At 40.4% G+C, this 22,334-nt stretch overlaps 1 protein-coding gene across 1 annotated transcript in view; it reads left to right on the forward strand.

Annotated features, from left to right (window-relative positions):
* Positions 1 to 22,334, forward strand: part of PTPRE (protein tyrosine phosphatase receptor type E) — a 139,359-nt gene that overhangs the window by 87,216 nt on the left and 29,809 nt on the right. The window contains exons 4-7 of the mRNA XM_087725982.1: positions 7,329 to 7,431; positions 7,758 to 7,831; positions 10,164 to 10,300; positions 17,010 to 17,100. Of these exons, the coding sequence (XP_087582108.1) occupies positions 7,329 to 7,431; positions 7,758 to 7,831; positions 10,164 to 10,300; positions 17,010 to 17,100 (405 nt within the window). The remainder of the gene's footprint in view (positions 1 to 7,328; positions 7,432 to 7,757; positions 7,832 to 10,163; positions 10,301 to 17,009; positions 17,101 to 22,334) is intronic.

A 22,334-nucleotide genomic window follows, 5' to 3' on the forward strand; every position in this document is an offset into this window, starting at 1 on the left:
AAACAAGCTGGGTGTCTTGGGCCAGTCACTCTCTGTCAGCCCCTAGGCAGTAGACAATGGCAAACCACTTCTAAAAACCCTGACCAAAAGCTGCAAGTATTAGTCCAGGCAGTTGACTCAAAGTTGGGACTACCATTATAGGAATATGTCCTGCATTACAATAAACCCATTGCTGATACACAGCTCTGCTTCAACGGTTGACTCAAAGGGACAAAAGAAAAGTCTTGGGACTACAAGACTAAAAGCAGGAGTATGTCATGCTTTTCAATAAACCTATTACTGATACACAGCTCTGCTTCATCTGAAAAAGAAACTATTATTTAAAAAAAAACTGGAATTTTTTAGAAAAAGGGAACAATAACTTGGCCTACTGAATATTTCCTTGTATGACTTCTCAGGTAAGTCCCGAGACTTATCAACGACAAGCTGGACACGATACTTCCTCTTCTTTCTAATGTCGTTTCATCTCCCAACCAGGTCCTTTACATTTGATTCCTCTTTGGCATTCAGAACATTATTCAGTATATTAATTAAAATATTTGAGTCATGGTGTTAATTACTCTATGGACCAAAGCTATATAACGTCTTCCATATCAGATGTAAATGGTGCATCAGATGTTTATGTAACGTTTAATAAGCACATATATTGTTATATTTACGATTCCATCAATTTTATTTATTTCTAAATGCCTTGTTTGCACAAAAGTAAGGAGTGTAATTTAAGTTTATCTACAGATAGTCCTCGACCTACAACTGCAATTGAGCGCAGAATTTCTGTTGTTAAGTCAAATATCTGTTAAGTGAGTTTTATCCCATTTTGTAACCTTTCTTGGCACAGTTGTTAAGTGAATCGCTGCAGTTAGTAACCTGGTTATTAAGTGAATCTGGTTTCTCCTTTGACTTTGTGTGTCAGAAGGTCACACAAGGTGATCACATGACCTTGGAACACAGAGTTTAGAGTTTAGAGTTTTAGAGTTTTATTTCATTTGTATGCCGCCCTTTTCCCTAAGGGGACTCAGGGCGGCTCACAACTCAAAGAAGGGAAAGGGGGATACAGACAGTTTAACAACAACACAAAACAATACATAGTTAAAAAACGCAACAATCGTACCATTCAAAAGGGGGCGACGAATCTTTAGCCCCAGGCCTGTCGGAACAGCCAGGTTTTAAGGGCTATGCGGAAGGCTTGGAGGGTGGTGAGGGTACGAATCTCCACGGAGAGTTCGTTCCAGAGGGTCGGAGCAGCCACAGAGAAGGCTCTCCTCCGGGTAGTCGCCAGTCGACACTGGCCGGCGGATGGAATTCGGAGGAGGCCTAGTCTGTGGGATCTGATTGGTCTAGTGGAGGTAATTGGCAGCAACAGTCATAAATATGAGTCAGTTCCCAAGTAGCCAGATTTTGATTACATATCATGGGGATGCTGCAAAGGCCATAACTCTGACAAACAGTCATAAGTCACATTTTTCAGTGCCGTTGTAAATGTATGTATGTATGTTGTATGTTTATTATAGTTGTATGCCGCCCTATTCCCGAGGGACTCAGGACGGCTAACAAACAAGTGGGGAAGGGGGAGATACAAAAAAAAACAAGACAGAAACAAGATACAAAAAAAAAAAAAACAGATTAAAAACAACGCAACAATCACAACAATTCAAGTGGGGCTGGGAACTCATCAGCCCCAGGCCTGCCAGAACAGCCAGGTCTTGACGGCTTTGCGGAAAGCCTGAAGGGTGGTGAGGGTCCGAATCTCCACGGGGAGATCGTTCCAGAGGGCCGGAGCAGCCACAGAGAAGGCCCTCCCCCGAGGGATCGACAGTCGACATTGGCGAGCTGATGGTATTCGGAGGAGGCCTAAATGAACTGTCATAAGTTTAGGAGTACCTGTGTTGGGACCCATAAACACACAGTATACTGTATATAATATATGTATTTTCAGTTTTCAGTGGCTGCTCCGACCCTCTGGAACGAACTCCCCGTGGAGATTCGTACCCTCACCACCCTCCAGGCCTTCCGCATAGCCCTTAAAAGCTGGCTGTTCCAACATGCCTGGGGCTAAAGACTTGTAACCCCACTCGAATGATTTGACTGTTGTGTTTTTAATGATGTATGGTTCTATGTTTGTAACTTGTCTGTCTTTCCCCCTCCCTTCAATTGTGAGCCGCCCTGAGTCCCCCCCAGGGAAAAGGGCGGCATACAAATAAAGTATAAACTAAACTAAACTAAAAAAAGCAACTACCGAGTGTGGGAAAATGTACAATAGAGCATTCTCAAATTTAGGGAAAGACAAGCTCCTCATAGAATGCCATTAAAAGGAAGCATGAACTCTCAGGTTCTTTATTGACTGGTGTCGAAAAAGAAGCCGACTAATCTTACTCAAGGTTACTATAGAAGTTCTCGATGATTCACACTTAGTTTCCAGTTTACTGAATGCTAAGGAATCCATTAAGCAACCAATTACAAAGCTTAAAAACATCCATGTACATGTATGTATGTTCCTGCTCGTTTCAGGCATGTCGCTAAGATATCCTGATCAGAAATACTGCATGTGGAAAGAAGAGGGCATATCTTTATTGGAAGGACAAGGAGATTGCAAACTCACGGCAGGTAGCGGGGATGGGAACAACGTAGACGAATCCTTCTGCAAAACAATGTAGACTACCGTACTCATTGTGAGGAACAATTGCATAACTCCCATTCTGACACATGGTAGTTTTTGAATTAGAATCACTCCCAGCTATGCCCCGGTGAAGTTATGTGGAACTGTTGATTGTAGTTATTTTAGACATCTTTACTTGGAAATCTTTCTAAACCCATTGAGGAAAATGAGAACGGTACACTTCTTCGAGGTATTTGAGTCTGTTTTTCTCTACAGCCTAAGGTTGAAACTGACTTGAAAATGTATCGCATGTGGCTTGGAATATTTGATCAAATTTTACAGTGTATTATCTTGGTAGTATAATAATTCCATTTTCCTGGGTTTTTGAAGTCTGAAGGGAATGATCTGGACATTCACCTTAAATTAAAATTTTAAAAGTTATGTACATATTTTTAACTGTAGTATTTGAGAAGTACAAAGAACAAGAAGACTCTTTTCAAATATAAGCTGCTACTTTGGCATTCCCTTCTGAGCCTTGTTGCAATATGAATAACCAGAATATGGAGTGTTCTTCTCCAGTCTATTGAAATAAACACTTGGCTGAGTTCAGTGTCAGTTTTATATGTTAGTGTTAGGAAATTTGGTAGATCCAAGGCAGTGGTGGGTTTCAAAAATTGTTCGAACCTACTCTGTGGGTGTGGCCTCCTTTGTGGGAGTGGCTTGCTGCCCATGTGACTGGATGGGAGTGGCTTGCCGCACATGTGACCGGATATGAAGATGCCGATGACACTTGTCAGAATCACCTTAAATTACCTCACACACAGCACTGGCATGCATAAGAATATGATGTAAAAAATTTTTTTCAAAGGCATCTTTGGTTTGCGTTAAAACAACTTCAGAACACGCAATGTTCTGATTGCACCACAAACGCAGTCGTCATCCTTACCTTTCACAGAGGCACTGAGTTTTATAAATAGGAGCATGATACTGTAGAATAATCATATCCAAGGACCAGTGGTGGGTTTCAAAATTTTTTGGAACCTCTTTTGTAGGTGTGGCCTGCTTTCCGGGTCCACTGGTGGAACCTCTTCTAACCGGTTCGGTAGATTTGACGAACCGGTTCTACCGAATAGTAGATATAGATAATAGTTGAAACCCACCACTGGTCCTTGGATATGATTATTCTACACTATCATGCTCATATTTATAAAACTATAAAGTTTCAAAACAGGAAATCTATAAAGTGTGCTGTCATTTAAAGCCTAGTATGGTTTGAGAAATATATGAATGCAAAGTTTGCATACAATTGGCAGAAAATGTATCTTTTTTTTTTTCAAATTTACGCTTAGTATATTTTCAGTGAAATAGCACTATGGCTGAGAGGTTGAATTGCAAATGTCACAAAATCCCTACTCTACAAACATTTTTATGGGTCATTTTTCAATGCTGTTCAAAAAATGGTTAGAGGTATTTTATCTCAGCATTTTCATTGAGCAAGAATGTTTTTTTGTTGTTGTTAGTAAAATCTTTATTAAATAATGTCAATTTTCACACAGATTTCTTTCTTAGTATATAATTTGCAATAGCTTGTGTAATTTGACATAATGAGGAAAATCACTGAGTAAAGAAATTCACCACAGTAAACATTATTTAAGAAAGTTTTATCCCCCCCCCCCAAAAACCCTGTGAAATTAGGGATTACTGACAAAATTACAGCCAAAATAAGAACTCTGTAAAGCAAGAGAGTTTTCATCAGCATGCTCGGGAAAAACTAGACAATGCACTAAAACTTTTTTTTCCAACTTCATATTTAAGCTGAATTCCTCTAATAAGCATTATTTGTGGGATTGCTTAGGACAAAGATAAATGAGAGGTTAAAACAGGTGTGAAATGCTACCGGTTCAGGTGGATTCTCTCAAACCGGTAATCGAAATGCTACTGGTTCACCTGAACCGGTAATAAAAAAATACTTTAAAAAGTAAAAAAAAACGTTCCAAGGATTACGCGGCACAGCTGATTTTTGCACAGCTGATCGTCAGAACTTAGCAATAGCAATAGCAGTTAGACTTATATACCGCTTCATAGGGTTTTCAGCCCTCTCTAAGCGGTTTATAGAGTCAGCATATTGCCCCCACAATCTGGGTCCTCATTTCACCCACCTCGGAAGGATGGAAGAGCAATAGCAATAGCAATAGCAGTTAGACTTATATACCACTTCATAGGGCTTTCAGCCCTCTCTAAGCAGTTTACAGAGTCAGCATATCGCCCCCACAGTCTGGGTCCTCATTTCACCCACCTCAGAAAGATGGAAGGCTGAGTCAACCTTGAGCCGGTGAGATTTGAACCGCTGAACTGCAGATAACAGTCAGCTGAAGTGGCTGCAGTACTGCACTCTAACCACTGCGCCATCGTGGCTCTTAACTTTTTAAAAGCATTTTTATGCTTTAAAAAGTAAAAAAAAAATGGACACACCCACCCCAGTCATCACATGATCTCCCCAAGCCACGCCCACAGAACCGGTAGAGAAAAAAAATGAATTTCACCACTGGGTTAAAACAATTCATTTTCTTCTGTGCTAAAATGTTTAGGTTGAGTTAAAAGTCCTGACATATTTTGACATGAAGTGTGTCTTCTGAGGTTTTCTCTATTTTGAAAACATACATGTTATTTTTGTGACAAATATGTGTTAATAGTATATACCAGTGTTTCTCAACCTTGGTGACTTTAAGTTCTGTGGACTTCAACTCCCAGAATTCTGGGAGTTGAAGTCCACAGGACTTAAAGTCACCAAGGTTGAGAAACACTGGTATATACTATTTTTTATTCCTTTTGCCATACCTCATTTTTGCTTTCTTCTTCTTGAGTTGCTGTTAATATGAGGGATCATTCACAATACTGAACTTCTTAAATGTTATACTACGTTCTAGTTTTGTGTCATCCTTTGTAGAAAAGAAGATAAATGTGTCGTGATTTAGTATGATACTAGAAAGAAATATTAATTCCCATTTAATTTTTAAAAAATAATTTGTGGGTTGAGGTTAATTAATAATTTTGATAAAATTGATATTTCATGGGCACTTGATTGAATGCTTGGCTCTTTATTTCAATCATCTAGAAATTATTATTGTGTTCTCTTTACACTCTAGTTCTTCAAATTTCCTCAGATTCCTCAGCTTTGGCCTGCAATAAATAAAAACATATATTACATTAGGTTGTTCAGATTTTACACGTATTCCAATAAAAGCAGAGGTAGAGTGACATCTGCCATGGTACCGTCCTCAACTTACAACAGTCTATTTAGTGATTGTTCAAAGTTACAACGGTGCAGAAAAAAGTGACTTATGACCATTTTTCATACAACCGTTGCAGCATTCCCATGGTCAGGGAATCAAAATTCAGACGATTGGCAATTGACTCATATTTATGACGGTTGCAGTGTCCTGGGGGTCATGCAATCTCATTTTGCAAATTTCTGACATGCAAAGTCGGGCTGGGGGGGGGGAGCCAGATTCACTGACTAATTTAACAGCTGCAGTGACCTAACAACTATTTATTAATTTATTAATTAGACTTATATACCGCTTCATAGGGCTTTCAGCCCTCTCTTAAGCGGTTTACAATTTTTTTTAGCAAATTGAGTCAGGAACTTGCCCCCACATTTCACTTCATTTCACCCACCTCGGAAGGATGGAAGGCTGAGTCGACCTTGAGCCGGTGAGATTTGAACCGCTGAACTGCAGATCACAGTCAGCTGAAGTGGCCTGCAGTACTGCACCGTAACCACTGCGCCACCTCGGCTCTTAACTGTGGCATGAAAGGTTGTAAAATGTGACAGAATTTACTTAACAACTGTCTCACTTAGCAACAGGAATTTTCGGCCCAATTGTGTTGATAAGTCAAGGACTACCTACATATACAATGCACATAAGTTCTAATGAGAGGAAAACGCTCCAAAGTATTTCTGTGCTTTAACATGTTTTTTTTAAAAATATTTAAAATAATCTTTATGGAGTACAATTGGTCCAGAATGCAGCCGCGCGAGCGATATCGGGTGTATCTAGGTACACCCATGTTACACCTATCCTCCGCGAACTGCACTGGCTTCCCATCGGTCTCCGGATGCCCTTCAAGGTGCTGGTCGTTACCTTTAAAGCCCTACATGGTTTAGGACCTGGATACCTACGGGACCGCCTCCTGCCATATACCTCCCAACGACCTATAAGATCTCACAGATTGGGCCTCCTTCGGGTACCGTCGACCGGGCAATGCCGGTTGGCGACTACTTGGGGGAGGTCTTTCTCTGTAGCCGCTCCGGCCCTGTGGAATGATCTCCCCGCAGAGATCCGGACCCTTCCCACTCTCTCGGCCTTCCGAAAAGCCACTAAAACCTGGCTGTTCCGGCAGACCTGGGGCTGTTGACCCCAAAATATGGTCCAGCCCCACTTGGAATGGAGTGCATGGTGTGTTTTTAAATCTATCTTTTGTTTTCTTCTCTTCTTTTTTATTTATTTGTATTGTTAGCCGCCCGGAGTCCTACGGGGTTGGGCGGCATACAAATGTTATTAAACTTCAAACTTTATCTTGATAAATTTTCTTTATCTCTGGTAGCGACAGAACAATATTACTTAAAAAACGCTGTGTATAAGTCATATGCTTCTGCTTCGCTAATTCTCTATTTGTTATCAATGGGTGATTTAGCACCAGCTCATGTTTTCTGTTTTTTAATTTTTAGATCCTCCTAGAGAAAATGGTCAGCCGTCGCATTTACTGACTTCAGTGCTGATCCTGATTTTAGTGTTCATAATTTTAATTATTTTAGCTGGATATTTCTTTAGGTATGTATGAATCAGACTCTGGATGTGGAACTAGTTGCTTCTTGTTATTACCATGTGATCTCATAAGGAAATGAAAGTTGCATAGCCGCAGCTGTGCTGTCTGTAGTTTCCCACATTCATCAGGGTAGTGGATGGAGGATGTTACACACCATTGCAGTGCTTCAGCTACAATATATACATATTTATAACTGGGGGGAAAAATGATTAGAAGAACCTTCTCCAGAATTACTGGGTTTGTGAGCCATAATATAGAATGTTTTTTTTTTTTTGTAACTTATTTAGTCTGATGAGAGATGATTTTCTTAATGCTTGTTATATTTATTAAGGTTGCGAAGACATAGAAAAGCAGTTGTAAATTCCACTGATAAAAAAATGCCAAATGGAATTTTAGAAGAGCAAGGTAATTATTTATTTATTTATTCATTCAATCGTCTATAAAGATGTGCTTTTTAAAACAATGGAATGTTGAAAGGGGAAGCAAATGAGATTTTACAGGGTTGTGTTATTCAGTTGTTAAGTGTATTTGACAACTGTTACTCTTTAGAGAAGATTTGTTCACATATTTTTGTTCACATGTTAACATTTGCATTTACATTACAACTCGGTTCAGAAAGACCTTTTTAAAAACATTGCATTGTATAAAGTTATAATTTTAGTAATTCCATTTAAATGTGTGTTAGATGTAGAACTAATTTTATATGTAAATTTTCATGGCATCAATTATTTTAAATAAGAACTAAGAACAAACATGACGAATAGAACTGTAAAAAAAATACGAATTAACATGTAAAGGAAGAAGGTCAAAAGAAATTTGAGTTAGTTTCTTTACATGCTGAACACCCACATAACTTTATCATTTAACAACAATACAGTACAATAACACATACATTTCTTGCATTAACCGCTTCAGTATTTTAAGACATTCCTTTTATAAGACCAGAATAAGAAAACTTTCCAAATCATTCTTCTGATTTATTATTTGTATGTGCATTTTAGTTATCGAGACCTTGACTGGTTTCAGATGTAAATCCATTATTGAATCCTTTTCTACATCATTCTTGCAGTTAGAATCCATTTTTCAGGGGGAAAAAACGGATTTGAAAAGACTGTAAAGCTAGTAATTCTTGCAAAGTTTTCCTTTTATGTTAGCTGTACAGATGTGGTCTTAATTTTAAGTCTTTATTTTAAATGTGCAATGAAAGTAAAATATATGTTGCTTTTTTGGCTGTGCATATAGTATACAGCCAGTTGGATTATTGCAATGCATTGAAAAATATACGGAGGCTTTAACTGCTACAGAATGAAGCTGCGTGAGCCATATTTGGTGCCAGTGAAGGGCAAACATAACATTCTTGCTCCATGAACTGCACTGAGTGCCAGTTTGCTTCCAGGTACAGTTCAAGGAGTTGATCATCACCTGGCATAGTTGTCAGGCTACCTATAGAATTTACTTCACCCCATCAAATTAGCAATAGCAATAGCAATAGCAATAGCAATAGCAATAGCAATAGCAGTTAGACTTATATACCGCTTCATAGGGCTTTCAGCCCTCTCTAAGCAGTTTACAGAGTCAGCATATCGTCCCCACAGTCTGGGTCTTCATTTCACCCACCTCAGAAGGATGGAAGGCTGAGTCAACCCTGAGCCGGTGAGATTTGAACAGCCGAACTGCCGAACTAGCAGTCAGCTGAAGTGGCCTGCAGTACCGCACTCTACCCACTGCGCCACCTCGGCTCGCCCATCCCACTCAATCAAACACGGAAGGTACTGCGTACCCATCAGTCAAAGAATTTTGGCTGAATAAAGGGGAGTTGGAATATTACAAAGTTTGGAACAGATTTTATTATTGGTATAAGACAGGGTGACAAGACTGAACAAATTGTAAATAATGTGATTGGATAGAAGGATAGATAATGTATTTAAGTAGGCTGACAGCTAATAGATGAGATTATGTGTATGTATTGTGATTGTATGGCCATTCTGGCTTCGCTGTGCTGCATTATTTTAAATGTAAAAACAATAAAAATATATATTTTTTTAAAAAGAATTTGGGCTAGTTGGATCTGTAGAGAGAACCTTCTCTGGCATTACTGCTGCATTATGGAACATCTGCCAGAAGTGAGGAAATGTTCCACTCTCCTGGCCTTCTGCAAAGGAGTTAAAACTTGGCTCTATGGCGTTGCCCATGGGGGGGGGGAGCAACCATGCACCCGGGTGGCTGGCTGACCCCAGCCCCTGAGCCCCTGCCTGTATTAACTAGAGCCAAGGTGGCGCAGTGGTTAGAGTGCAGTACTGCAGGCTACTTCAGCTGACTGCTAGTTCGGCAGTTCGGCGGTTCAAATCTCACCGGCTCAGGGTTGACTCAGCCTTCCATCCTTCCGAGGTGGGTAAAATGAGGACCCAGACTGTGGGGGCGATATGCTGACTCTGTAAACCGCTTAGAGAGGGCTGAAAGCCCTATGAAGCGGTATATAAGTCTAACTGCTATTGCTATTGCTAACTAATGCTCTGGCCATCTTGAATTTTTTAAACCTGTTTTTAGATTTTATAATGCCATAATCTTATAATTAAAAATGATATTAAAATAATGTTAACATTTTAATGTTAATTTTATACATGACCTATATGTTGTTTAGACTGGATACAACCCAGAGCCCCTCTCTGAGAGAGGTGGGTGGTTTAGAAATAGGAAATATAAATACAGACTGTATGCTTCCATTTCCTTTTCACAGAACAGCAGAGGGTGATGCTTCTCAGACAGTCTCCTTCTGGCCCCAAAAAGTATTTTCCTATCCCAGTAGAGCTCTTGGAAGACGAAATTCGGATAAGAGCAGCTGACGATGGGAAGTTGTTTCGAGAAGAGTTTAATGTAAGTTGCCCTTATTTTTGTTTACTTCATTTTGGTTTTCTTCAATGAAAGATTGCAAAAAAAAAAAAAAGAACAAGTTTTTAAGAGAACTATAAAAAAGTTAGTTTTGTATTTTTCACTTTCATGCTTTGGGGTTGTTCAGATATTGTATCAGGGGTGGGTTTCAACCGCTTCGCGGTGGTCCCTGCGAACCAGTTGGTCGCCGAACCCGGAAGTAAGTAACTTCCAGGAACGGCGAAGGGTGCGCCCGCCCGCCCGTGGCCCTTACCCGGTTTTGACGAGTTCTGCGCTTCCACGCATGCGCAGGACGCACACAGCGCCTGTGTGATTGTCCAGGAGCAGCTGGAGCATTGCGCAGACGCTAGTACGCATGCGTGCACCGCGCGTGTGCACGAGGACGCCGCCGGCCCCGTTCCAACCGGACCGGTTGGAACGGGGCGAGAAACCCACCCCTGTGTTGTATGTTCCTGTGCTGTGTACATTATTATATCTATTATTAACAAAATCAGAGTTTAAAGGGATCTCTACCCTTTTTGGGAAATGAGATTTCCAACCCTATATCTTGCTGCTATTCAGCTACCAGTCTCAAACTCATGTTGTCACGGTGGCATCACGTGATATATCGGTACTTTTTTCTCCTTTGCTAAACCGGGTATGCATGACGCACACGGCCCATGAGCAGCGAGTTTGACAGCCCTGAACTGAGTGGCAAATTCATTGACATTTTTTCCAGATGTTTTACGTAATCATGAGTAATGATCTATATTAATACTATCTGTAATAATACATGATGCTTGACTGTCAGCAATTCTTACATCTTACAGAATCCCCAAGTTTTAGCCTTGGGAATTAGGGTTATATGAACGTCATAACAATTTCAAAATGTTTAAAACTAGGTGAGAAAAGAAAGATTTATATACTAAAATAATAATGAAATATGACTGCTTCTTCCTTGATGTGTTATTTGGACCCAAACATTCTGGTTTTAAAACCATGGTTTAAATCTTAAACCTAACCTTTGAAGGCTTATTTCAATAAAACAGGGGTGTTAGCTCATTATGTGGAGTTAGTCTCTCCTGCATGCTGCTTCTTTCACGCTAACAGATCCTTCTTCTTTCCAGAATTATAAGCCCTGCCTTTTAAAAATCATCCGTATCTTTTTAATGCTGTGACAGAACATTTGATAACTGCAGGATTTTTTTTTAAAGAAAAAAATGGATAGTAAGAACTTTTTAAAAGATACCTAATGCAGAAGATGGATAGTCATAACAGCTATCTCATTTCAATCTCCCTCTCATGGAGTCTGGAAATAGTGAGATTGAAGACCCCAAAATCTCAAGGGCACCAAGTTAAGAAGGATGGATTTAAAACTAAATACAGTGTCTCACTTCAGAGTTCCGACTGTATTTTTTGCTTCCTGCTGCATTGTGGTTGCACAAGTTGTGGGGCTGGCGAATAGCTGATAGATAATCTTAAAATGAATTTACCTTCAGTTCTGGATGGGTTTCATCAGTTCTCTGATGTAGCTATGATGATCCCAGGTTTACATTCATTTTAAGTTTATGCCAATTAAACTGTCAAATCAGGTCCTTTAGAGTGTAGTTTTGTAATTGGCAGGACCGTATGTCAGCCATTAGGATTACATGTTTAAATCTTGCCTTTTCAAGTCTGAATTAATGTGGGTATATTTAGTCGTGTAGTTAAATATGTTAGGAAAAGACAACAGTACAAATCTCCAATAAAAATGGTCGTGCTTAAAACGGATATGAAAGTTGATTTTATACTTGTTCTGTGTTTGTTTCTCAAGCGACTTTCTGGAGAACTACTGAAATAGAAACAAGTCTTTTTTTTAAAAAAAAAACAAAAAAACTCCCTGACCTCAGAAAACAAAGAAGTTCAGTTTTCCAGTTTTACACAATTTGTCTGATTATGCAAAAAAAATAAAAATATGAAAGTACTCAAAGGGCAAAGTAATTTTTTTTAAAAAAGCTTCCATAAAAGCTCACTTCTTACTTTTATTTTTGCCAAATATATTGAAGTAAAATTAAGAAAAAAACATAGTATCCAAATAATATATAGTATATTTAGTTTATAGTTATTCATGGTCAGTTTTCAGTTACGTGTGTTCCTGTTTTGTTTGTGTGTGTGTGTGTGTGTGAGAGAGAGAGAGAGAGAGAGAGACAGAGAGAGAGAGAGACAGAGAGAGAGAGACAGAGAGAGAGAGAGAGAGAGAGAGAGAGGGAGGGAGGGAGGGAGGGAGGTGACATTCTGTTTAAAGAAAAAAAATAGAAAGCCAAAGCAAGCATAACATATTAAAGCAACAAATATGACATATTTATGTTGTGGCAACAGAATGTAACCTTCACAAGAGACTTCCTTATTATCTACTAAACACTACCGTATTTTATGGGGTATAATAGCAATAGCAATAGCAGTTAGACTTATATACCGCTTCATAGGGCTTTCAGCCCTCTCTAAGCGGTTTACAGAATCAGCATATCACCCCCACAGTCTGGGTCCTCATTTCACCCACCTCGGAAGGATGGAAGGCTGAGTCAACCTTGAGCCGGTGAGATTAGAACCGCTGAACTGCAGATAACAGTCAGCTGAAGTGGCCTGCAGTACTGCACTCTAACCACTGTGCCACCTCGGCTTAATAGCTATTGCTATTGCTATTAAAGTATTTTAACGTAAGACTCCATCCAGCACTTAGCCTTATACACTGTTTCATAGTGTTTTATAGCTCTCTCTAAGTGATTTACAGAGTCAGCATATTGCCCCCAACAATTTGCGCCTCGTTTTACCGACCTCCAAAGGATGGAAGGCCGAGTCAACCTTGACCCGCTCAGAATTGAACTCCTGGAGTGAGCAGTTTTGTAAATTACATTTATTTGTAAATTAACATTTACTGGTTGTAGAAATACAACATAAATTCTCTGCGAGCTATACAGAGCTTGTAGGTCTGCACATATTCTCCCCTTATTAGAGAGATTTCCAGGGAGGGCAGACAATTTTTATCTAGGCTTTCTCCTCCAGGACACTAACCCGGTTCCCACGTATGCAGTGGCAAAGTTCTGTGCTGCTGCAATGTCCATAAGAAAAAAAATTGGCTACAGAAGTATAGTACCATCTTGTACCAATTATCTGGACATACCTCTAACAATCTTTGGACCATTATGTTATTATCCACTTTTAATGTCAATACTTTTTAATTATATTTTAATGTTAGTATTTTTTTAACATAGTGTAAAAACTAATGTGTATTGCTGGTCTTTGACCGTAATAAACATTTTACTTACTTGCAACATAAATTCTGCCCTGTCTAATTTGGAAATATGCAATTCAAAAGGTATATTCTCTCCCTGCAAGAGACATACGTATTATAATAATAGAGTAAGTAGTTGCGAGGTGCAATTTATTCCATTAAGCAACCAAGAAGTATTTATAGAACTTGATCCTCACCTGCAGTTTATCCTAAGCTCTCGCTGAGCGAAATAGCTGTTATTTATAATTAGATGTCTCAGATTTAAAGTTAACACTTTCTTGTGGCAGCTTCAAGATGTGGAAAATGTGTAAGGTCAGCTGACTTATTGTGGGTGTCATTAGAGATGCATTTGAGAAAGGACGGGCACGTTAGTTCTTCCTACCACCACTATCCAGCTTCACATCAGTTATTTTTTCTCCCAGAATTTGCTGATTTCCTTAGCACTTCCTTTCTGAGTTCGTTTCGTAACCATCCATACCTCCTCCTATTTTTTTTTTACCAGTTTCTCTCCAGGCTTCAACAGAAAGGCAGCAGAACTCCCTTATTTTATTTCATGAAGAAAAAGTACCTGTGAAATCTCTCTCCTCCCTCCTCACCCCCCCGTTTCCCTTTCTCTCTCTCCTCCCTCTCTCTTTCTCTCTCTTCCTCTTACCCGCCCCCCCCCACCAGTTATAGTGAGTGGCCTGTGTGTTTGCTCAGATCTGGATATAGGGATTGACCCAGAGGTGGGTTCCTACCAGTTCGCACCTATTCGGTAGAACCGGTTCGTCAAATCTACCGAACCGGTTAGAAGAGGTTCCACCAGTGGACCCGGAAAGCAGGCCACACCTACAGAAGAGGTTCCAAATTTTTTTGAAACCCACCACTGACTTGCATGCTTCAATGCCAGAGTTTCTGAGCCAACATGACTGGAGGAGGAATTCTGGGAGTTGAAGTCCACAAGTCTTAAAGCTGTTAGGTTTGAAGACCCCTAGTTTCTTTTTTCCTAAAGGTTTAGGGGTGCAAGGATCTTGTAACTTGACAGCTTTAAGACCTGCATGCTTCAATGCCAGAGTTTCTGAATAGCTACTTGGACCGACCTAAGTCCTAATTCATAATTTCATATCCGGTCACATGGGCGGCAAGCCACTCCCATCCGGTCACATGGGTGGCAAGCCACTCCCACAAAGGAGGCCACACCCACAGAGTAGGTTCCAACAATTTTTGAAACCCACCACTGGATTGACCAGAACTATGCTAGGTGCAAGTTAAATCTGAAATTATACGCAGTAATTTTCTGACGGAATTGCCTTTGTTGCTTATTAGTTTCAAGTCTTCGAGTTATCAGTTTTAGTTCTCCCACTTTAGAAGACTTAACCAGATGCAGAATCTTGGAAATATCTTTCTCTTCTTTTGAGGGGACATTTCTGCTTTGGTATTTTTCTGTGTGGTTTTTGAATTCATTGAATTAATGTTGAATTTTTGAAAATGAACTGAACTAATTCTCAGAGAGGGTCTGTGCTGAGGGACAGGCAGATAACCCTCCAAAGAAAACCAGGCAGTTGATAAATCAGCCTTCCTTCATTCTGGTTTCAGTGTGTATGATTGGTTGATGTTTTCCGTGTTGCCTGGCGGCGACATGGATTGGCCGTAAATCAAAAGATAAAACCGCTCTCTTGTCTATTAAGTCTGGATTGACTTCAACTCAAAACAACACCATTCAGCAGTGAGTTGGAACTAGAGGAAGTATGAAGGTTGCAGTGGCTACAGTCTGCATGGTAGCTGTTTAACTCAGCAGAGGGAAAAGCCAGTTTTATGTAGTGGTTAAGGCATCACACTAGAAACTGTGAATGTGTGAATTCCGTGACCCGACAAATGCGCGCACAACAAAAGTGCGCTGACAAAACCGCGGTGACAAAACTATGACGTCATCAATGCGCCGGCAACGGCGCGCCGACGAAGCGCAATTTAAGTTAAGGTCAGGGTTAGGTTTAGGGTTAGGTTTAGGTTTAGAGCGCGCTTCTGTCGACGCGCCATTGTCGGCGTGCTTCAGCACTCATTCGTCGGCGCGGTTTAGAATGGAGGCCCTTTTGTCGGGCGCCCTTTTGTCGGTGAACCGTGAATTCTAGGTCCACCTTAGGCACAAAGCCAGCTGCGTGACCTGGGGCCAGTCACTTCCTCCTAGCCCTAGAAAGCAATCAATGACAAACTACTCTTTCTGAGAAACCTTGCCAAAAAATTACAGGAACTTATCAGAGAATAAGACGCTAAGTCCTTTGAAAAATGGTCTGAAAATGGAACCACTATCCAAAAATGACGGATTCCCTTTACTGGATGTGCTCAAGATGGGGTTAGATAGTCATCTGTAAATTTATATTCAGCACGGTTTACAACTTCCATTTATATATGTGAAACTGTACCTCTTTTGCAACCTCACACATATGTGTAAAAGGGATAAGGGTTCAATTAGTGTGATTCTGATTTTTTTTGACCCTACTGAGTGTGCCATTGAAGTGCATTGTGGAAAAACCAAAGCTTTGCACAGCTTTACCAATTTCCACTTTATCAGAGATAAAGATACACTATATATGTTTATAGGAATGTGTGATAGTTATTATTTATTTGGGTCTAGGGATTCTTTTATTTTATTTATTGAGTTATTGAGATGTATTCAGTGGTGGGATTCAAAAATTTTACTACCAGTTCTTTGGGGATGGCTTGGTGGGCATAGCAGGGGAAGGATAATGTAAATTCTCCATTCCCACCCCACTCCATGGGAAGGTTACTGCAAAATCCCCATTTCCTCCCAATCATCTGGGACTCAGAAGGCAGAGAATAGATAGGGGCGAGGCCAGCCCGAGGTGGTATTTACCGGTTCTCTGAACTTCTCAAAATTTTCACTAGCTGTGAAATTCAATTTTATTGTACACATGTTGACAATAAATGTTTGATTTGATTTGGAGTCCTACAGACATAATTGGCTCGTTATCTTGTGCATTTGTAATTTCTTATTTTCAATGCATGCTGTTAAGAAGTTGAATTCTATAGTTATTACTGTTAACTCTGCTTTCAGTTATATTTTATGTTTACCAATATGAATACTTACAAACCTAAGCAAGAAGGTTATTTAACAATTTTAGGTAAAAATATAGACAGCTCTTATTCAGGATAGATGTACGATATTCATAATACGTAAGTCATTTACGTATTAGATTAGAGGTTTATATCACGCAAGAAAAAATATCGAAAAGAAAAAAGAAAGGCCTATTTAGCTTAGGAATCAAGTTTGTTTCTTGCTTGGTGCATTCAATAATTTTTGAAATTCACTTTTTGAATTCACTTTTAGGGTGAATGTATGACAATATTCTGATATAGGTAATATAAAAGTATCAAAATGTATTTTAACCATTAACTCTTTTTGTTGTTGATTGCTGTTTTAAGTCAGACAATTTATATTTCCTGTAGTCATTACCACCTGGATCTTTGCAAGGAACACTTGAAATGGCAAACAGAGAGGAAAACAGAGAAAAAAACAGATACCCAAACATATTACCTTGTAAGTATTGCTGATATATAGATATAGATTTCAAAATTCTAAATAGTACAGTATGATCAGGCAGTTGGTCATATTAAAAACAGGTAACAAAGATATGCAACTGTCTTATGAGAGCAAGGCTAATACATTTAAGGTGTATAAACATCTGTTTGTTTGTTTAATAATATTTATAAGTCCCCTCAATCCTTTTAGTTAGCATTCAGGTCTGAATGCGTTAGTCATGCGTTTTGGTGGTAAGAGCTGGACAGGAGTGACCCATATCCTCTTATCAGCTTTTTTTTAAAAATATACTTTTTTTATTTTACATTTTTATAATATATAATCACATGTATACTATTACATAGCCAATATCCTATTGTATTAAGTAGTAATTACATCAGTTCCTCTTGCCATCAACTCCCAGAAAGATAAAAACCCATTATTAGCTCTTCTGCTCTCCATACACCTCTTTCTTCTACCTCTCTCCTACCTCCTTTCTTCCCTCCATCATCCTTTTCTACTCTACTTCCCCTTCCTTTCTCCTTCTCCTCTCTCTTCATTCCACTCCTCCTTATTCTCCTCATCTTCCCCCCTTACCCTCTCTCCTATCCCTCTCTTCCCATCTTTCTTCTCTCTTCTGTTTCCCGCTCTTCCTCTCATTCACTTGGTGTATTTCAGCTTCTGAGCAAACTCCATTCTATGTTGATGGTATTTATGCTTCCATATCAATATACTTAACATATCTTAGTTTTAAAGAAAAAAATAATTATCAGCTTTTGATGGGATTCTTCTGAACTAGCTCTGGGGATTGGGAATGGGAAGAACTCTGCTGTGCTTGTTCTCCTTTCTCTCTGATACGAGTGATGGTGATGATAGGGGGGCAGGAGGGAGAAATCCTGCCCTCTGCATTTATTGTGCAAGTATCACATATTCAGTGCTCTATTCTCTCCTATTCAATATCTACATGAAGCTGCTGAGTAAGCTCACCTGTTTCCATCTGGTGAGGCATTATCACTACGCTGATGATACCCAATTATGCATTTCTGCCCCTTAAGCAAATTAAACAGTGCTGTTGATGTCAAATCCCAGTGCCTGGAAGCTATGGAATCTGGTTTGGGAACAATAGGCTTCAACTTAACCTTAGAAAGTTTGAATGGCTCTGTTTTTCTAATCGGGTCTGTCAGTTCTGGGACTATGCTATCTTTCGTACAGGGTGTACAGCAGAGGTGGGTTCCTACCAGTTCGCACCAGTTCGGTAGAACCGGTTCGTCAAATCTACCGAACCGGTTAGAAGAGGTTCCACCAGTGGACCCAGAAAGCAGGCCACACCTACAGAAGAGGTTCCAAAAAGTTTTGAAACCCACCACTGGCAAGGATCTTGTAACTTGATAGCTTTAAGACCCGTGGCACGACAAAACCCCGGTCCACTAAAGCGCGCCCGATTAAAGCGTGTCGCTGACGTCATCAGCAGCGCGACAACAACGACCACGGAGAAAAAAGGGCGCTTTAAAAAGCGCTTTTAAAGCAAGCCGATTCATGTTAAGGTAAGGGTTAGGTTTAGGGTTAGGATTAGGTTAAGGGTTAGCGTTAGGTTTAGCGTTAGGTTAAGGGTTAGGTTTAGGGTTAGGTTTAGGGTTAGGTTTAGGGTTAGGTTTGGGGGGGTTAGGTTTAGGTTTACGCATTAATTTTAGCTTTACCGCTCACAGCATGCTTTTTTCATCGCGCTGTGATGACATCAGGTACGCGGTTTCGTCGAGCGCGCTTTAGTCGACCGCGGTTTTGTGGTGGAACCTTTAAGACCTGCATGCTTCAATGCCAGAGTTTCTGAATAGCTACTTGGACCAACCTAAGTACTAATTCATAATTTCATATCTGGTCACATGGGCGGCAAGCCACTCCCATCTGGTCACATGGGTGGCAAGCCACTCCCACAAAGGAGGCCACACCCACAGAGTAGGTTCCAACAATTTTTGAAACCCACCACTGGTGTACAGAGAGACAATTGCTCATCTTGTAGACTTATGATTGTTGCTCAAAAAAACAGGTGGCAATTGTGGCTAGGTAGATCTTTGAACAGCTTTGTGTTATGTTGCAATTGTGCCTGTTCCTGAATCAGAGAGATCTGCTCATGTTCACTCGTGGCCCAGATAGACTCTTGTAATGGGGGCTGTCCTTAAAAAGTATCTGGAAGTTTCAGCTGGTACAGAATATGGTGGTGTGGGCAGTTTATGTGTGCCCCTAGAGTCGCATATGTTGCACAACTGCTCCAGATGCTACAGTGGCTGCTTCAGATTTCTATTCAAGGGGCTGTTTTTATCTTTAAAGCTCTTTATTTGAGCTGGTTGAACTGATTACATCTGTCCATCCCATGAGGTCTTGCAGAAGAAATATGGTTTTGGCCCTTCCGCCAAAGAGTTACATCTGGTGGGACTCAGGAGATGGACCGTTTCTGCCATGGCAACTATTCTGTGAAACTTCAGTCCCAAAGCGAGACTGGCCTTATCTCTGCTGATGGGATTTCCAAAAGTTCCTAAAATCCTGGTTGTGTCAGCAAGCCAGTAGATCACACGGGAGGTTGTAAATATCCATAATATTTAATACCAAAATTTTCTAATCCTCCATGTATATAATTTATTATCATTATCCTTTCTTTACTTAACTATATTTTCCCCCTATTAGTTAAAACTTAACTGTATCTAATTTTGTTTTTTTATTATAATTATTATTGCTATTAATAATCTTTATATATAGTCCAAAAATATTTCTAACCTTCCCTTCTCATATCCAATTATTACTTATCATAACAGCTCAACATTGTATACATTACTATCATTATCAATTTTTATTTAACTATACCTATTACCACTGGATTTAACTAAGTTTAGCTAATTTTGAATTATACTCTTCCATCTATCAACCTGTATCTCTCCAATAAGAAAACAATCTTATATCTACTGCCATTTGTGGATCCGCTTTAATTGTTTCTAATAGCAATAGCAATAGCAGTAGACTTATATACCGCTTCATAGGGCTTTCAGGCCTCTCTAAGCGGTTTACAGAGAGTCAGCATATTGCCCCCAATAACAATCCGGGTCCTCATTTCACCCACCTCGGAAGGATGGAAGGCTGAGTCAACCCTGAGCCGGTGAGATTTGAACCACTGAACTGCTGATCTAGCAGTAGCCTGCAGTGCTGCATTTAACCACTGCGCCACCTCGGCTCTCTCTAATGATACTTGCTTTTCCTCATCTTTGGTGTTAGCAAATGAACAGGCCAGTTCACTTGCAGAAATTGCATATTATTTTCAATGTAATCATTCATGTCAATATTGGCCAATAAAATCGTCTGTTGCCTTAAAAGTGTGTGCAATCAAAAAGAGCACTCGACTGTTAAGGGAACGTGTCTGTTGCTTTTCTAGAAGGTTGTCATGTTGTATGCCACATAGCTGGCAATTTCACACTTTTGAAAGATCATTTCTTTTAAAATTCTGATCTGTTGAAGTCTCTTTGGCTGGTTGCCCAGCAACTTAATTCATTAGTTTCTCGGGATTATAAAGGAAATAAAAACTGCCAGAAACTTCTTGTAGAATTGAGTGAAGTTTTCCAGTTACAGACAAAAGGATGTCAATCACCTCCACTAGACCGATAAGATCGCATAGATTAGGCCTCCTCCGAATTCCATCAGCCAGCCAGTGTAGACTGGCAACTACTCGGAGGAGAGCCTTCTCGGTGGCTGCTCCGACCCTCTGGAATGAACTCCCCGTGGAGATCCGGACCCTCACCACCCTCCAGACCTTCCGCGCCGCACTTAAAATCTGGCTATCCCGGCTGGCCTGGGGTTAAAGACTCTAACCCCTACTCGAATTGTATGACTGTTGAGTTCTTAAATGATGTAGTGCCTTTATGTTGTAAATTGTTTGTCCTTCCCCCACCCCTTTTGAACTGTGAGCCGCCCTGCGTCCCCCCAGGGAAAAGGGCGGCATACAAATAAAGTGAACTGAACTGAACTGAACTTTTTCCACAAACTCTAGGACCTGGACAGATTCCAGAGGGACCTTGAGGTTTTCTCTGAGGATATGGTTGTAGTTCAGCTGGAATAGGTAGATAGCTGAGGTGGATTGGATTCTCCTTTGCAGTCCCTTCCTACGTACCCCTCCTGCAGTGCACCTCGGTTTTCTAAGGCAGTGTTTCTCAACCTTGGCGACTTTAAGTCCTGTGGACTTCAACTCCCAGAATTCCCCAGCCAAGGTCGAGAAACACTGTTCTAAGGAGCTGCAGGAGATGAAATTCCAGAAGAGGTGCCTGAAACACTAGTAGTGGAAGATTAGGAGCAAGCCTGATTGAACCTAGGGTCTTAGGATTGAATCATAAGAGTCAAATGTACTGTTTTAAGGACTTCTGTTGCTGTCTGGCAGATAAAATCATTCAGATTTATTCCGAGTTGGACTCTAGTTGAACAGGTCCAGTGAAAATATTTAGATAGAGCCGTATAGGGTTTTTGTGACTGCTGAAGAAGTGGACAGGGCCCCTCCTTAGGTATGTATCTTAGTTGGAGTCATGTTTTTCCTTGTTGGGCAAAAAGCTCATGAGGTAACGTGCAATCGGGTCCATGTAGTGACGTGACCCGACAAATGCGCGCACGACAAAACCGCGGTGAGAAAACCGCGACGTCATCAACACGCCCACAACAACACACTGACAACAGCGCGCTGACAGAAGCACGATTTAAGTTAAGGTAAGGGTTAGGTTCAGCGTTAGGTTCAGCGTTAGGTTCAGGGTTAGGTTTAGGGTTAGGTTTAGGGTTAGGTTTAGGGTTAGGTTCAGGGTTAGGTTCAGGGTCAGGTTTAGGGTTAGGTTTAGAACTCGCGGTTATTACTTGTTCATTGAAGGCGCGCTTTTGTCGGCGCGCTGTTGTCGGCGCGCTTCTGTGCTCATTTGTCGGCGCGATTTAGAACTCGCGGTTTTCTCGCCGCGGTTTTATCGGTGCCCTTTTGTCGAGTGCGCATTTGTCGGTGAACCATATAGTGATACTTGCTTCTTTGAGAGAGAAGGCCTTTCTGTGGTATGTCTTTTTCCTCAAGAAACCATCAAGGCCCTAGACAGTTTCTGCCCTGTCTCCAGCTTTTCATTTTTTCCCATCAGTGCTCCAGGCATCTCTTCTGGCACTTCATCTCTTGCAGCTCTTTGGAGAACCAAAATATACTTGGTAGTGGGGCTTCAGCTCCAGAGGAGACAGATTGTCTGGGGCCCTTTCCA

Source organism: Thamnophis sirtalis, unplaced genomic scaffold (genome assembly GCF_051295495.1).
Source record: "Thamnophis sirtalis isolate CommonGarterSnake01/CBP01778 unplaced genomic scaffold, rThaSir2_p1.2 scaffold_11, whole genome shotgun sequence".
Classification (NCBI taxonomy): domain Eukaryota; kingdom Metazoa; phylum Chordata; class Lepidosauria; order Squamata; family Natricidae; genus Thamnophis; species Thamnophis sirtalis.